The sequence below is a fragment of the Acinonyx jubatus genome, chromosome E1, assembly GCF_027475565.1.
Source record: "Acinonyx jubatus isolate Ajub_Pintada_27869175 chromosome E1, VMU_Ajub_asm_v1.0, whole genome shotgun sequence".
Classification (NCBI taxonomy): domain Eukaryota; kingdom Metazoa; phylum Chordata; class Mammalia; order Carnivora; family Felidae; genus Acinonyx; species Acinonyx jubatus.
In genome coordinates, this window is record NC_069397.1 from 9622319 (window position 1) to 9639856 (window position 17538).

General features: G+C 45.2%; 1 protein-coding gene across 9 annotated transcripts in view; it reads right to left on the reverse strand.

Moving 5' to 3' along the window:
• The window catches only part of SPECC1 (sperm antigen with calponin homology and coiled-coil domains 1), a 336294-nt gene that overhangs the window by 60615 nt on the left and 258141 nt on the right, over positions 1 to 17538 (reverse strand). For all 9 annotated transcript variants that reach the window (XM_053212405.1, XM_027047514.2, XM_053212407.1 and 6 more), the window contains 2 exons: positions 12932 to 13048; positions 6385 to 6444 (listed from right to left, as the gene is read on the reverse strand). In XM_053212405.1, coding sequence (XP_053068380.1) covers positions 6385 to 6444; positions 12932 to 13048 — 177 coding nt within the window. The remainder of the gene's footprint in view (positions 1 to 6384; positions 6445 to 12931; positions 13049 to 17538) is intronic.

Below are 17538 nucleotides of genomic sequence, written 5' to 3' on the forward strand. Positions count from 1 at the left end.
CCAGCGTTGCCCTAATACCAAATCAGACAAAGACTTTAACGAGAAAGCGATCGATTTTCTCACATGAACACAAACACAGATGTCCTTAACAAACATTAGCAAACTGAATCATGATCAGGTGGGGTTCGTAGCAGGAATGCAAGGGAGGTTCAACATCCAAAAGTCAGCATTGTTATTATTGCCAGACTTAATAAGAAAAGTCATATGGTCACATCAGCAGATGCAGAAAAAAACATTCACACATAAACCTTGGAGATATTTGTGGGTTTGGTTCGAGACCACCACAATAAAGCAAACATAGCTTAAACAAGTCAAATGAATTTTTTGAGTTGTCAGTGCAGATAAGTTATAGTTACACTACTGTAGTCTATTCCGTGTGCCATAGCATATGTCTAAAAAAACCCACAAGGTACGTTTGACCCTTGCACAATGAAAAAGCTTGAAACACTTTGAGAATTACCAAAATGTGACACAGAGACAGGAAGTGAGCAAAGGCTGTTGGAAAAATGGTGCCAACAGACTTGTTTGACAGAGAGAGGGTTGCCACAAACCTTCAATTTGCAAAAAATGCAGTATCTGTGAGGCTCAATAAAGGGAAGCACAAATGAGGTATGCCCGCACACAAAATTCAGCAACTATTCATGATAAAAACACCCAAAAGACTAGAAAAGTAGAAGGGCATTTCTTTTACCTAATGAAGGACACGCACAAAAACTGAAAGCTGACATCATACTAAATGGAGAAACTGAACACTCTCCCAGTAAGATGAGGAGGAGAAAACAAGGCAAGGATGCCTTCTCTCACTTTTTCTACGGGACACTGTACCAGAAGTTCTAGCTAATGCAATAAGGCAAGAAAAAGAAACAAAAGGCATACAGATTGGAAAGGCAGGACTAAATCTGTCTTTATTTGCAGATGAAATGATAGTTGATGTAGAAAACTCCAAAGAGTCTACCAAAAAACCCACTGGAATATGCAAGTTTAGCAAGATCTCAGTCAACAGCTTTCCTACGAAATACCAGCAATGGACAACTGAAACGTGAAACCAAATCAAACCATTTAAATGGCACTAAATTTTTAAAAAGGATTTATAGGCAGAACACTTGTTTATAAAACACTATATGCAGAAAACTACAAAGAAAGAAATCTACTACAAAGTAGTAGAAAACTACAAAGTACAGAAAACTACTGATGAAAGAAATCAAGAAGCTCTAAATAAATGGAGAGTGTTCTATGTTCATGGATATATAGATACAACATAATGCCAATCAAAATCCTGGCAAGGTCTTTTTGGGGGGTAGATATTGACAAACTGATTCTAAAATCTATAAAGCAAAGGAACTAGGACAACCAAATAAATTCTAAAAGGAAGAATAAAGTTTGACGACTTAACTTCACAGTTTAAATTTTTTTTTTTTTAACGTTTATTTATTTTTGAGACAGAGAGAGACAGAGCATGAACGGGGGAGGGTCAGAGAGAGGGAGACACAGAATCTGAAACAGGCTCCAGGCTCTGAGCTGTCAGCACAGAGCCCGACGCGGGGCTCGAACTCACGGACCGTGAGATCATGACCTGAGCCGAAGTCGACTGCTCAACCAACTGAGCCACCCAGGCGCCCCTTAACTTCACAGTTTATAAAGCTGTATTAAAAATTTTTGTAAGTCAATTTGACAATAAATTTAAAAAATTAAAAAAAAACTGTTTTAATGTTTATTTTTGAGAGAGAGAGAGAGAAACAGTGCGAATGGGCGAGGTGCAGAGAGACAGAGAGAAAGAGAGAGAGACAGAATCTGAAGCAGGCTCCAAGCTCTCAGCTGTCAGCACAGAGCCCAAGGTGGGGCTTGAACTCATGAACCGCAAGATCATAACCTGAGCTGTCAGATGCTTAACTGACTGAGCCACCCAGGTGCTGCTACAAAGCTGTATTCATCAGGACAGTGTGGTATTGGCCAAGTGACAAGACACTTAGATCATGTTATACGTATTTTACCACAATAAAAATAATTGAAAAGACAGGGCTTCCTGCCCTTGGGAGCTCATGGTCTTGGGGAGATGGGATGAAGTCCTATAATCAGACACATCACAACATAACACAGCATGTGCTACATAGTACGAGGAGTAAATGCTGCTCTAAGAACCCAAAGGTGGGCACGGCTGTCCTGGATGGAGGGTCATGGGGCAGGTTAAGACGTGGGCTCTGGAGAAGGCCGGCCTGCCTTGACTCTTGCCTCCGCTATTCACTACTGTGTGAGCTTTTACGGAACAGCACCCGCCTCACTGTCCTTCCTGTAAGGAGCATCTGTCGTCACAGGACTTCTGAGAGGGTTCAGTGAGTCAACATATGGAAAATGCCTGGCACGTGGGAAACACGAAAAAGCAATTTTTCATGCTATTAAACTCAGATGAACTCTTTGAGTATCCTTTATAAAGTTTATACTACGGTGCAGGCTCGCTTACGCCTACAGAATCATTCAGACACCGTCATCAAAGCCTGAGTTGTAATGACCCCCTCCTAACCTCCGTGGGTAGTGACTGTCCGGGTGGCTTACTCGTTAAGCAACACTGTCACAGACTGTATGACTCAGCGTGAGAGTGCTCCCCTCACCAGCATACAAACACATCAGTCCTCAGAGGACACACCTTCTGGCTGTCGTTCCGGTAATGGCAATGTGATGCCACACATCCTCTCTTATCTATTCGTTCCACGGGGAGTGGCTCACCCTTGTCATGTGGTGGCCTAAATTTCTATCCTACGCTGAGAAAGTGGCTGAGAAAGAATGCATTTTTTCTTTCTTCCTTTTTCTTTTTCTTCCTTCCTTCCTTCCTTCCTTCCTTCCTTCCTTCCTTCCTTCCTTCCTTCCTTTCTTTTTACTGACTAATCTTACAAGAGACCTTTATCAAAGACCTGGGGGTTTTTACTGCTGCCAATTCTGACCGCATGTATTTTAGAAGTGTCATGTGTAATTAAGGATTATTTTTCAATCTACATCAAGACACCGAAGAGCAAGTTTAATAATGTAGGAAGTTTCTGTTTTGTTGATGGCACGAACTAGTTAAATGGCTCGCAAGCATCTCCAAATGCTTCTGAGATTAATTATTATGCTTGTATCTCCTCACAGACATCTGTAAAAATGCAGCCATTGGCTCTGACTGTTAGTTTGACAAGATGATCTCATTCACTTCCTAGCTTTCACTGACTTCTGCAGTATGTCAGATAAAAAAAAACAGGGAAAAAAGGTGAAATTAAAAAAGAAGCAACTATTAGCTGCAACACTACAGAGAAAAACATTCTGTGTATGATATCATCTTCTAACAAGTTCGCATTTTTTCTTTGATTCCCCACATTAATTATCTGTTGTTACTTGTTAGCTGTTCAGTGTTTCAGAAGGGAAGATAAATCAGATTCCCGTTCCTCCATCTTGGCCAGACATGTATGTCCCCTCCTTTCTAAATTCTCTAGCCTTTAATTTATAGGATAGGGACATCTGTTTCTTGTAGAAAGTTTTGTAGAATTTGGGCTCACTGGCATTTTTGTGTGTGCGCGACTACATTTTTTAAACAATGAATTCAATTTCTTTCATGGTTGAAGTTCTACTTCTTTTTGAGTGAGTTTTGGAGAAATAGTTACATTTAGTATTTGAAGAAATATATTTATATTTGTTTAGAAAACTGTCCGTTCTGATTTAAACGCATTGGCGTAACCTTGTTCATAGTACTGAAATTTCTATGATTGCTTTTCCATTTCTCAGACTCCCTTCTTACTCTGCTGGTTGCAGAACTGTCTCTGTTGTTTCCACTTGGGTTTTCCCCATCACTGATGAGACTGAACACCTCTTTAAGTGTTTATTAGCCATGCACGAGTTGCCATGCACCTCTCCTAAGGTGTCTTCTTTATTATTGGCTAGTAGAAATTATTTATAGATTACCTGTCCTCGCTTTACTTTTTACACAGCTCCTTCCGTTATGATGTGTCTAGATGGGTCTTTTGTATTATTCACCTTGTTAGAGATTCATCTTGTTAGAGAGATTCATCTTGTTAGAGACCAAGAATCTGTGGTCTTTCATCATTCTGGAAAAATTTCAGGCACCATTGCTTCAAATATTTTCTCTCCCACTCTTTCTTTCCTCTTCTGGAATTCCCACTGGCCATGGGACTTGGAAATTATCTGATTTTATCTTCCATTCTCTTAAGGTCAGTGACAGACACTATCAGTTGGTTAATCTAATGGCCGTTACCAACCCCCCTCTCCCTTGTAGATTTCCAGCTGAAGAGAATGGAGAACATTCACTGTTTACTTTCTCAAATTCCCTTGCAGCCTGGGTGGCCATGGAACAGAGTACTGCCAGCGAGCTGGAGGGACTCTGGGAAGCCTTTTGATTTCCTTATCAAAGGGGGGAAGACAGGAGGCACTTGCTCTAGTCCATCCCACTCCCCTTCTTGCCCTGCAGATAGGAGTGATGTCTGGAGCTTGACAGCCATGTTCAGCCACAGAGGACATGGGGACAATGAGGTAATAGATTAAAGATGGCAGAGTGTAGACAAAACACACTCTGGGGTCCTTGATTATAACACTGAGTAGTGAACCACTCCTGAAACTGCTTTTGGACTTCTCATTAAAAAATAAAATTAACATCTTTATGGTTTAAGCAACTGTTAGTTGGTTTTCCATTTTTTGAATTTGAATACATACTAACTAATAAAACCTCTCTATTATATTTTCCATTTTTTAAATGTCTGTTTTATGTTCTGGATAACCTCCTTAGTTCTATTTTCCAGTCCAGTAGTTCTCTCTTCTGCTGTATCTAATCTGTTTTTCAACTCGACTGGGTTTTTTCTTTTTTTTTTAATTCCTAATTTTTACTTCTACAAGTTTCACTTGAATCTTTCCCCAAATCTTTTTTTATAGTACTATGCTTCTTCCTTATGAGTTTTAAAAAAATTTATTTGAGAGAGAGAACAAGCAGGGGAGGAGCAGAGAGACAGGGAGAGAGAGAATCCCTAAGCAGACTCTGCATTCTCAGCACAAAGCCCTATGTGGGGCTCAATCTCAGGAACCATTAGATCATGACCTGAGCCGAAAGGATGAGTTGGACGCTTAACTGACTGAGCCACCCAGACGCCCCCCTTGTGATTTTTGTTCTCTTTTTATCTCTTTATTTTTAAGTTTATTTATTTTGAGAATGAGAGAGACAGCATGTGTAAGTTGGGAAGAGGGAGAGAGAGAGAGAGAGAGAGAGAGAGAGAGAGAGAGAGAGAGACACCAAGAGAGTCCCAAGTAGCCTCTGCACTGTCAGCTGGGAGCTTGATGCAGGGCTCGAACTTGCAAACTGTGAGATCATGACTTGAGCTGAAACTAAGAGTTGGATACTTAACTGGCAGACTGAGCCACCCAGGCACCCCCCTCTTTTGTCTCTTTAATATTCGCAAACAGAGCCTTCTGTAGTCGCTTTCTTATTGTTTTATTATCCCAAGCTCTGGTAGATGATCCTCTTGTTTGCTATGTCTACTGACTAGCTCAGCTGGTTCACTTCCTTGAGTGTTTTGTAATTTTGGATTGTGAATGTATTCTCAGTGGCCATTATACTACTAAGCCAGGAGCTTCCTGCCTCAGGCAGTATAAACTATCTTATAGCACAGATATTATGAATTTGGACTCCAAACCTCATTTGGCCCAGTTTTCTTTTCTTATAGATTTTCCTTTTTCTGGCTACCAAAAAACAAAACAAAACAAAACAAAACAACTCAGGTGGAGACCAAGCTTCCTGCCTAGACTACCAGGCAGGGTTTTTTATTTTCCCCTTCACTGAGAAGAATGTTACTTTGTGAGCCTTGGTTTTGTGCAAGGGTCTCAGTACTAATGTCCCGTTTATGGGAGCTCAGAGCCTTGTTTCTTGTTCCTGTGTTGGCATTTAAATAAAACCTATATCCATTAGGTACCCGTTTCCTGTGACCCCTCCACCGACATCCCCAGGCCTACTTCTGAGGGTTGTCACAGTCTCGGCTCATGCCTCATGGTTCTGGTTTTCACTTCTCTTTGAATTTATGACATCTGGTGATTTCCCATTCTTTTTTTAGACCTCAACTACGTATTGATATTTTTTTAAATTACATCTTATCAAATTTTATCGGATTTCAAGAGGGCTTTAATGATAATTCAGTCCACTGTGCTTCCAGAAATGAAATTTAGCCACAACGAAATCTTTGAAAACCCTCTAAATCATATGTGGTCAGACCAACTGGATATTTACATGTTAGGGATCGTGAGTAACAAATCTTCAGCAAATGGATTTTAATATTCTGTAAGAAATTGTGTAGATGGCATAAAGTTCTTTCTCCTACAGGTAGAACAAAATATCACAAGGATACAAAATAGGATACTTACCAGGCTGGGTTTGATGCCCACACTTTCAGCTGCTTCAAATGCCAACAAGAGATTTCTTTTCTAGGTTAAAAAGACAGATTATCAACTAAAAATAGATAGCTTTTAAAAAATAAAAATAAATAGCTTTTGTTAGGAAAGAACACTAAACGACGCTCCCATACAGATTATCTACTATTACAAAACACTCGAAATTTTAGGTCAAATATTCAAACAATAGTTTCAATCTAAGAAAAAAAAGACTGACAGGTTGTAATTGGTACTAAAAATGACATTACTGATGATTTCTGACTATCAAAGGTAAATCTGTGTTATTTTTTACTTTGTCACGATTCATGACATACATATTCTGTTGCGTATCAACTGTTGTTTAATTAATGTGCTATGTCATTTTCCCCTAGAATTCCGAAGGTACTGTTCCACAATTTGTAGCTTCTTTTTGAGACGCTTTCTGGCTGCTCCCTGCTGTTTCCTCGCCTGGATGGACTTAAGAATCACTTTAGCATGCCTCCTCCCCTCCATAATTCATTTGAGAATCATTAGGATTATGTTACAATTTAATTAAATTGATGTGTTAAACATGATCGAGAGTGTAATGTTTCTGTGAGTATTCATGTTTTATATTCCCCAGTAGAATTTTGTGACTTTATGCCTTTAGATTAAAAAAAATTTTATATTGGGGCACCTAGGTGGCTCAGTCTGTTAAGCGTCCGACTTCAGCTCAGGTCATGATTTCACGGTTTGTGGGTCCGAGCCCCATGTTGGGCTCTGTGCTGACAGCTCAGAGCCTGGAGCCTGCCTCACATTCTGTGTCTCCTTCTCTCTCTGCCCCTCCCCCGCTCATGCTCTGTCTCTTTCAAAAATAAATAAATTGAAAAAAAATTTTTTAAATAAAAAATTTTATATTTGTTTTCTTTTTTGGTGACTTTTTTTTGAGAGAGTGCATGCGTGTACAAGAGGGAGAGAGAGAATCTTTTTTTTTCTTTTTTAAGTTTATCTATTTATATTGAGAGAGAGAGAGAGAGACAGCACGCTAGTGAGCATGAGTGGGGGAGGGGCAGGAGAGAGACTCCCAAGCAGGCTCCTCGCTGTCAGCTCGGGGCCTAACACGGGGCTCGATCTCACGAACCATGAAATCATGACCTGAGCCGAAATCAAGAAGCAGACGCTTAACTGACTGAGCCACCCAGGCGCCCCACATTTGGATTTTATACATATTCTTATCTGTTTTTCCATTTCCTCATGGCCTCTGCCCTCTGTCCTTGGGTGCACATCTGCTTCCTGCCCTGATGCTGAAGCAAACTCTCTGCTCTAGGTACCAGGTCACAGAAAAACACTCAGACAAGGCTACACATGTTTCGTACCAGTGTGTGGTCAGGGCCTGGGAAAGCTGTTGATCTGCGGTCAGCTTGCCCAAGCCGCCAGCCCTCTTCCTCCACATTAAGGGAGATTAATGGGCAGGGACTAGAAACCTAACGCTGGTTTCCGTAACACTACTCTCTGTTCTGCCGAGAGGGGAGCTGAAAGCTGGCTCCTGGCTTCCTTTAATTGAGCCCAAACTTGGGGCAGCCATTTCCTATTCTGTGCTAATGAGGCCCGTATCCTTATTTTAAAGTCTTCTTGGTTAGTTTTGAGGAGCAAGGGGGTTTGTAAGCCCTGTCCGCTACCATTATGCCAGAAGTCATGCCTTTTGATGTGTAATGCCAAATCGTTTTCTAAAACACGACACCAGGGGGGCCTGGCTGGCTTAGTTGGTAGATCATGCGACTCTTCATCTCAGGGTCACGAGTTCAAGCCCCACGCTGGGCGTGAAGCCTATGAAATGACATGACACAAGACACGACATGGCATGAGAAAATAAAAATGATACACCAATTTTCAATTCCAGCAACAGGGTGTAAGCGTCCACTTTCTCACACCCTTACCTGCATAGACTATTACGACCAAGCACTGTTACCTAATTCTCTCTCATCACATCACTGCTATGCCACTGCGAGATGGCCACTTATGGGGAGCAGCAGAGTGTGTCTGGGGCGGAAGCCAGGAAGGGCCTCACTCGGCCTCGCTCTGCCCACACGGGCCAGAGACCTTCCAGACCCAGGACGATAAGCCCCTGGTTAGAGACCTCTGCCATTGGCCCCATTGGCAGGGCATCTCACCTGAAACTGACAGCAGAAAGCACCCCAAGTCCAGAATTTTCCCTCTCACGTTAACATTTTGTTTCAGACACTGGCATGAAAACACTCCATTCTGTCAATTCTATCATCCGAATCTGCGTAGCCTCCGTGGAAGTTTCATAGGCTGACACATTGAAAAAAATGTGTAACTCATGTCTCCTCAATGGCTTGGAAGACATCCTTGTTAGTTTTATCAGAAATTCCCTGCTTAGCACTGATGTCAGACTTCCATGGTTGCATCACTTCCGTCTGAATTGGGGCAACAGCTCACGACTTCTGAACTTCCCAGGCTATCATTAATCTCCCAGACCCACAGTCTCCCGCGATCTGACCTGGGTGCTCCCTGACTCCATTATCCTAGATTAAGGGGGGAGAAATTCAGCCCGACATGGAGAAAATACCAGCCCCTCTACCGCAAGGACAATAGGAAGTGCACAGACAGTGGCTTCCGGCTGTCTGCAAATCTGCAGCAGGTCACTGGACAGCCAGCTGGGTGCTATGTGGGAGTCAGGGGCACCCACAGCGAGACGATACGGTTCCACAGGGAACATATGCTCATGGTTCAAGGTGTGAAGGCACACACTTTTAGGTTCATTTTTCTCCAACAGCTGGGTAGCGATTTAGGACAAAGAGCCTAGATGTTTTGCATGACAGCAGAGGAACATCTCGCATATACAGGAAGACTCCTGTTTTAGGTGGTGTATTCCTAAGTGCTCAGCCTTCTATCAACTGTGGTTTTAGGGAGGGCCTCTGAATATTCTGAATTGTGTTATGCTCGCTCTTTACTCCATTATCTTCGTAATATGACATGGAAAAGGCAGAGACTGGAAAGTGAAGAGGGAGGGAAGAAAACGGGCATCGAGGTCACGGCTGGATGTGAGGGGCACGATCACAGGCGGCGTGGACCCCGCACTGCCCTGCCCTGTGTCCTCCTCTCTGGTTGCTCTATCCTGGTTCCCTTTTTGGGTCACTCTCGACCTAGACAACAGGCATTGGAGTCCTCAAGGTTGTTCCTTAGCCTTTTCTCTACGCCTCTGTGATACTGGGATTTATAGTAAGAAATATATATTTGGTCTTTGTCCCTCGTTCCTGGCAGAGCTCCTAAAACCCTTATAATTTCCTACAGAAGAGCCACAGGGGCATCTTTTGTTACAATTTTTGGTTTTTGTCCTCAGTTCCAGAAATGGCTTCAGGACAGTCATGTTGAAATAGATGTCTTTTGTTATTCATAACAAACTCCTTTCAACCACACCTGAGTTTATGTCAAAGAGGTGATGTTCCCCCAACCCCCAGATCACCCAAGGATGCCCTAGCAACCAGCCATGTGATCAAACGGTTGGAACTGTCAGTCCCACATTCCCCTGACCCCAACCTCAGGGACAGGAGACAGACTGGACACTGAGAGTTCAATCACAGATGGTCTGTGATTTAATCCATTGTGGCTGTGTCATGAAGCTTCCATAGAACTTAAAAGGGCGGGGTTCAGAAAGCACCTTGGATTGGTGACTCCATCTACGTGCTGGGAGGGTGGTGCACCCCAAAGTCCAAGGGGACAGAAGCTCCTGTGCTTGGCATGAAAAGGACCCTTCTGGACCCCACCCTATGGGTCTCCTCATCTGACTGATCATTAGTGTCCTTCAATATCCTTTGTAATAAACTGGTAGCCTAGTAAGTTCTGTGAGCCAGTCTAGCAAATTAACTAAACCTCAGGAAGGGGTCACAGGAACCTCTGAGTTACAGTTGGTCAATCAGAAGCACAGGCGACAATCGAGTTGTGACTGGGGTCTGAGGTGAGACTGAGCCCTTAACCTGTGGGACCCGATGCTCCCTCCAGGTGGACAGTGTCAGAACGGAGATACACTTTAGGACATCCAGCTGGTGCTGCCAGATTGCTTGGTGTGGGAAAACCCCCCATCTGTTTACAGAAGTGTCAGAAGTGAAACACTGGGAGGAGCAGAGATATACAGGAGTGTGTTTCTCCTCAGAACCTCCCTCACGACCTAGGACTGAGGTGATCGCTACTCTCATGGCTTTAAAACACCATCTATACCTGCCCTGTTTCGCGCAGCAGGCACGCTTGACATGACGCTGTTTAAATTCTAATTCAAATTCAAAATTCTGTTTTCCAGTCATTTAAAGCCACATTCCATTAACAGCCCATATGGCTGGTGGCTATTGTACTGGACGGGACAAATATAGAACATTTCCATCACTTCTGTTCAATCAGGCAGCACTTATCTACTCATGGAAGACTCTTGGGGCACCTGGGTGGCTCAGTCGGTTAAGCGGCCGACTTCGGCTCAGGTCATGATCTCGCGGTCCGTGAGTTCGAGCCCCGTGTCGGGCTCTGGGCTGACCGCTCAGAGCCTGGAGCCTGCTTCAGACTCTGTGTCTCCCTCTCTCTCTGACCCTCCCCCATTCATGCTCTGTCTCTCTCTGTCTCAAAAATAAGTAAAACGTTAAAAAAAAAAATTATTACTCATGGAAGACTCCTGACTCTTTCCAGCTCTGATCTCCCCTCTAAACTCCACATTTGGTATCCAACTGCCTGCCTGACGTAGCAAACTGCATACTTCGTGAACATTTCTGACTTGACATGATTAAAAACAGAACACTTTTTTTGCTTTCCAAAGGTTTAATAGTCCTGTCCGGCCTGCTTCACAGACTATAAACAAAGCACCACGCACACATTTTATGTCTTGAAATTTGTACACACTCTGTGATGCTTAATTTTATGTATCAACTTGGCTAGGTCGTGGTACCAGATATTTGACCAACCATTATTCTAGATGTTTCTGTGACAGTATTTTAAAAATGAGGTTAACATTTAAATCGGCAGATTTTGGGTAAAGCAAATTACCCACCAGAGCGTAGGTGGGCCTCACCCAATCAGTTGAAGGTCTTACTAGAAAAAGACTTCTCTCCCTTCGACAAAGAAGGATTTCTGCTAGGAAACTGCCTTTAGATTCCAACTGTAGCATTCAACTTTCTTGTACACACACACACACACACACACACACACACACACACACACTATTAGTTCTGTTTCTCTGGGGAACTCTAACACTCTAAAAAAAAAATCATGGTCTAGTCAATTATTATCACCATCAGTGTCATGACCATTCTTTGGGCTTTATTTAAGCCCAAGTGTGGGATAATCAAAACAGAACTTTCCAGCATTTCTATTTGATCCCCATCTCAAAAATGGTCCGTCAGGCTAGACACATGGGGCCATCTTTCTTTCCTCTTGTCCTCCCCCACAACCAATTAGTTACTAAGTCCAGCTGATTCTATATCTAAGACCTATTTCTATATCTTTCTATTTACGATGCTACTGCCCCAGCCACAGCTAGAGGCTGGAGCCAGGGAAGCTGAGTCCTGGCTGAGCTGTTCACTCCCACAGCACGGGGCTTCCCCGGTAGCTCTTCTGAGGTTTCTCTATAGCATTACGTGCTGTAAGTTTACTCACTTGTGGACTGTCTCTCTACTTCAGAGGGCAAAGAACAGGTCCACATTGTTCACTGTTGTCTTTGCTACTGTGCGTGACGCTTGGCAAGAAACACTTGGTGAGAGAATGACTGCAGGGCCCAGAAGAGCATCTGCCAATGTACGCTCTGTGGAATATGGTTTTGTGGGACGTTCTAGGTTAGGATTTGGCAAGCTACCGCCCATGGACCAAATCTGGCCCGCAGCCCGTTTTTGTAAATAAAGTTTTATTGGAACACAGCATATGCCCATGCATTTCGTCTACAGCCGCTCAGGCACTCCAGTGGTAGATGAGTAGCTGTGACAGAGACCCGTGGACCCGCCAAGTCTACCATTTGGCCCTTAACAGGAAAGTCTGCCAACTCTTGTTATAGGTAATTATGTTGAAGACCATTCTGTGGATCTCATATACGCAGGGCTTAATAGAGTCACACAGGTGTCTTTAAAGAAGGACTTCTTGAAGTCTTCACTGGGCTAATGAGAGCTGTGAATCTCTGAGAATGTGACATAATATACAGTTTCCCAAGCTTATTTGAGGAGGGACATCCTTTCGGTGGTGCTTTCTGGTTCCTTGGAAAAGACTTTGAGAATGCTGGCCAGGGTCTCGAAACTTCATCAGGGCCTTCTCTTAAAAAATGGGCGACAGGGACTTCTCAGCAGCCACAGTAAACTGGTCCTCACGGCCTTTTTCTAGCTAGTGAGGGAAACTGAGAAGTATTTACTGAGGGTGGGATCCTACAGCCTCGTCATACACTCAGTAGTTAGCTAAGCCTGGTGTCAATAGCCTAATTTCCTCTTGGGGTCTCTTCGGGATGTACCAGTATGACAGGACTCTTCCCCTGGCATGTTCTGGAGGATTAGCAGGGCTGACTGGGCAGGTGACTTACTTTCTCCTGACTGTTCAGCTCCTGATACGGGATGTGGGCAGGCAGGTAGGTATGGAGGAGAGCACAGAAGGCCAAGCCATCACTCCAGCTGCTGCTGAAATTGGTGATATCGATGTTCTGTAGGGGAAAAGCAGCATTAGTCTCCAAACTGTGCAAAAGTCAGAGAATACGGATGATACTTTGGGAAGATGGGTATCCGCCTCCGGGTTTGCAGGAAGGCCAGATAAGAAACCACCCAAGACTCCGGAAAGTCTTAATTAATTTGGGGACCGGCAATGGCCTGGTGCCACCCAAATCCATTCATAGAATGGCATGGAAAAAAAAAAAAGCCTTTAGAGCTCAAAACCCTGGGGAATTCATTTCTGCCTGCCCCGTGGCACATTAAAAGCTCAGAGACGTCTTATTCTCAAATTAGCCCACCCGATTAGCTGTGTATGCCCCAGCACTTCCCAGATTTATTTGGTCAAGGGGGAATCATCACCATCACCACCATCATCATCATCATCATGTATGACCCCAATTAACAACAGGTAGAGCGAGACAAAACGAGATCTTAAAAACCTACATGGCTGGTCCGTGGCTTATTCCTGCTAATACCCTCTTCTCCCCACAACGTGAAGGGCTTGTCAGGGGGAGAAAACCCTTCATGCTCAACAGCATCCTTGTTAGAACATCAAATCCCCAAGGATTATGAGGCTACCTGAGGAAACACCTTCCCCTCTGGAATAGGCTGGAGCCCCAGTAGCTACTTGGTAAACAGTGATTAGAAAACCAGAATCTGACTTTATATGGCTTGGCTCCCAGGCAGGTCCCCTGGGCCCGATAGCCCCGGGCCACGTCCACCTCTTGGAGCCTCACACCTGTCACCCACCTGCCTCTTTCTCTCTGACCATGCTCCGTACTAACAGGGTTTTTCTTCCCTGGATTCCCAAAGCTCATCCCAAACGAAATGAAATGCCAGGTTCTCAAGCCCGCTAATTTCCTTAACGCCTTGTTTTATCTAGTGGCTGTTTAAATGTGCTGAAAAGGCCTGGGACAGGGATTCCTGCAAGGAGTGCAGACGTGTATGCTTCCATGGGCTTTGCTGAGTTTTAGGTGTGAGTTCTGAGCACTTCAAGTGCAATAAGAAAGAGGACTTGAGCAAGGGTGGGCTCCTTCTGCCATCTCCCCACAGCTGCTGGAGCCTGGGGGAGACACGCAAGTCCTCTTTCTCCCCCGGAATCCCCCATCCCGGGATGCGGGAAGCCAGCACGGTCAGCAAAGTGGGCAAAGGTGAACGGATGGCCAAGAGGCGGCTCTCTCTGAAGGCGTGGACGGGGACAGCCGGTCCCTCCCTCTGCCCAGACCAAATGCAAATGGGCAGAGGCTCCACTCTGACTGCCCTGGGAGGTTATTCAGGGCGTCTCCACCAGAAGCAACGGCACTTTAATAGGAGAGGAAGGGTGAAGAGGAACGTGGCAGGAAGATAAACTGGAGTAGGGGAGGGAGACTTTATGGAATGCTTCCTGAAGTGTGCGTAAAAGAAGCTTCTAAGAACACACGTGGGCGGACATGTGTAATAAAATATGGTGGAAGAGTTTACCATGTGGTTTCCTGGGGTGGGGGGGGAGGGGGTTGGAAGCAAATGGCTTTTATCATCTCGTTTGAACATTTTATCTAGATTTTCCCAGTGCCAGTTTGAGCGAGCTCAGCCTTTGGCGACGATGTAGGTCAAATGCCTCATTTTACAGCCAAGACACTGAGGCCCGAGGAGATGGTGTCATACATCACACACAGGATTTACCTGGATGACGGATGCTTCAGCAGGCCAAGTCACACCTGCCCCCCGCCCCTCCCTGCCCCATGGCCCTTTCTATCAAACCTCCTCTGGCTTCTAGCCAGAGTCCGGGATGACCCAGGCGGACCTGAGAGCCTCCCCGCAAAGCATGGGCTTTCAGGGATGTCGGATTCTCCAGTCTGCTTTGCAGTGACATTCACCTGGGGGAAGGACAGCTGACTGAGAGCAACACACGACGACAATATCGCCTCTTCATCCTGGTTTTCATGACCCACGCACAACCAAATGTTAAGAGCTGCTGAGCATCGGTGTTACGGAGAAGTCTGAGAATGCCCCGTCCCAGTTCCAGGCTGAATGTGCAACAGCCGATCGTTTGGATTTTTGGCTTCAGAAAGCCTCTCTGGAGACTCTGGAGCTACTTGATGGGGCCTGGATGCTGCTTCAGAAATGGGAAGCATTGTACTTGTATGTTTTCTCAAAAGAAGAGGACAGACACAGGCGGGGGTCACGACCCGGCCGGTTTACTCCCAGTCTCAGGAGCTCGAACCGGAAGTCGTGCACATGGGGCCCTGGGAAGTGGGAGCAAGGAGCTGGGCCGGGCCAGCCTGGGAAACCAGGTGTCCCAGCTCTTCTCAACACGGGAGTCCCCTTCCTTTCTTTGCCTTGCAGAGGCTGTCTGAGGCCCCGTCTGCAAACCCATCTCTCACGGTAGTGCTCTCTCCGAAAGGCAATGTTGCCATACAACTTCATTTTCTAGGAAAAGAAACTGAGGTCGTAAGAAGTGGTGTTTCAGTCAGAAAAAGGCCAACCGTTCTGTGATCAAGATGGGAGTCCCTTAAACAGGAGCCCCCTTACATACAAAGCTCCCAAAATGGGAGTGGGAAGGCACGATGTGTCTGTTCCTGGGCATCTGCTCATTTAATTCTCAGAACGGCCGTACGGGGCAAGTAGCAATGTGCCCCACTGCACAGATGAGGAAGCCGAAGCAGGAAGAAGTATCTCTGGGGCCAGAGCCAGGGACGGACTCCAGCTGTGGGTCGTGCCTTGCTGCACTGCCTTCCCTTCTTCACAAATTTACTCGACACCTAAAGCTTTTAAGATTTGATAAGTCTTTCACTTCCTAAAATGTGAGAACATTTTGTACACTTATCTCTTGTGCCATTTTTTGTGTGTGTGTGTGTGATACAGAACGTCATTTCCCTGCATCTGCATGGCCTTCAGAAGCGTCGTGAGAGGCCGAATAGAGCAGAAGGAGCGACGATGCCGTCCTGTCTCACAAAGCTGACACAGTGCCCGGTAGTTTAGTTAACTGGGTGCCATCTAAAAACAGTTTTTGATCTAGAAGTATAAATGAGCAGCAGGCTGAGACTAAGATGTGGTGAGATCAAAGCCGGGGTTGAAAAAAGATCCATCTAAATCGCTCCCCAACCTCAGGGGAGCTCAGAGAACCCGGATGTTTCCGGCCGGATGGCAGCCGGCGGGCCTCTCTGGAAATGGGAGATACACTGTAAAGCAGACCCTGGCATTTCAGCAGCAAGACCACACCAACACTATACAAGAAATAGGAGTAGTGCCCTATCTTTAAAAAGAAACGGAATTATGGAAATTCCAACATCTAGTCAGGTTATCAAATCCAACGTCAAGGTCAGGAAATGCTTCTCTTTCATGTAACCCACCCTCACCATGTTTGAGACTCTGAGTTGTTCTGACACTGGCAGGGAAGGAAGACAACCAGGTATGATCGGTAGCATTATACTCATTCCAAGAACATGACGATCAGTTAAAACCTTGACCTTTCTTGGGGTAAAGGGGAACGACCTCAATTCCAGTGCCCTGCATGTCATCTGGAATCGTAATTCTATTTGAACGAGAGAATCCAAAATTCCTAAGTCAACTCAGCTGGCAGAACAATTAAGAACACGCGTGTGTTGGGGCGCCTGGGTGGCTCAGTCGGTTAAGCGGCCGACGTTGGCTCAGGTCACGATCTTGCGGTCCGTGAGTTCGAGCCCCGCGTCGGGCTCTGTGCTGACAGCTCGGAGCCTGGAGCCTGTTTCGATTCTGTGTCTCCCTCTCTCTGACCCTCCCCCGTTCGTGCTTTGTCTCTCTCTGTCTCAAAAATAAATAAACGTTAAAAAAAAAATTAAAAAAAAAAAAGAACACGTGTGTGTTTATCATATAAGGTGATGTAAAGTACCATACAAATCTCAAGAGCTGCTGTTGCTGCTATCTTTGCTCACCGAGGTGTATTTTGGGGAGCTATGCGACATATTTCAGTGAATGAGGAGCTAGCGGATGGGGTGTGCCACGCTTTGACAGTGTTCACGGTTTTCACATGGAGGCGAGCTAGGAAGGGTGTGTGGGTCCCAGCGAAATGGGCTGACACACAGAACTGATGCAGGAACCAGAGACGGAGGACGAGGCAGTCATGGCAGGAAGGTGCTCGTGTGGACAGGACCAAGGCACTGGGTGACAGGCAGGAAGACAACAGCTTCTTGGGCACGGCTGGCTGGCCAATCCCAAGAACCCCAGGAGCCAAGCAAGGACTAATTCTAGGTCCTACCCCTAAACAGGGTGAGGGGGGCGGTGAAAAGTCTTAGTTTTGGCTAGAGATGATCAGGATTGCCTTGGCCTTGGGCCGGGGGGGGGAGGGGGTGGTGGGAGGTGATTCTTGCTGAGCTGGTGCTCAATGCCCACAGATGAACCTCTGACTTAGGACAAAAGCTCAGGATAATAATACATATACCCCAGGCGGTATATTTCCCAATTGGGAATAATTTCCCAACTGGGATAATCTTCCCAATTATCATTCAGTTGAATTCCTAGGGGTTCA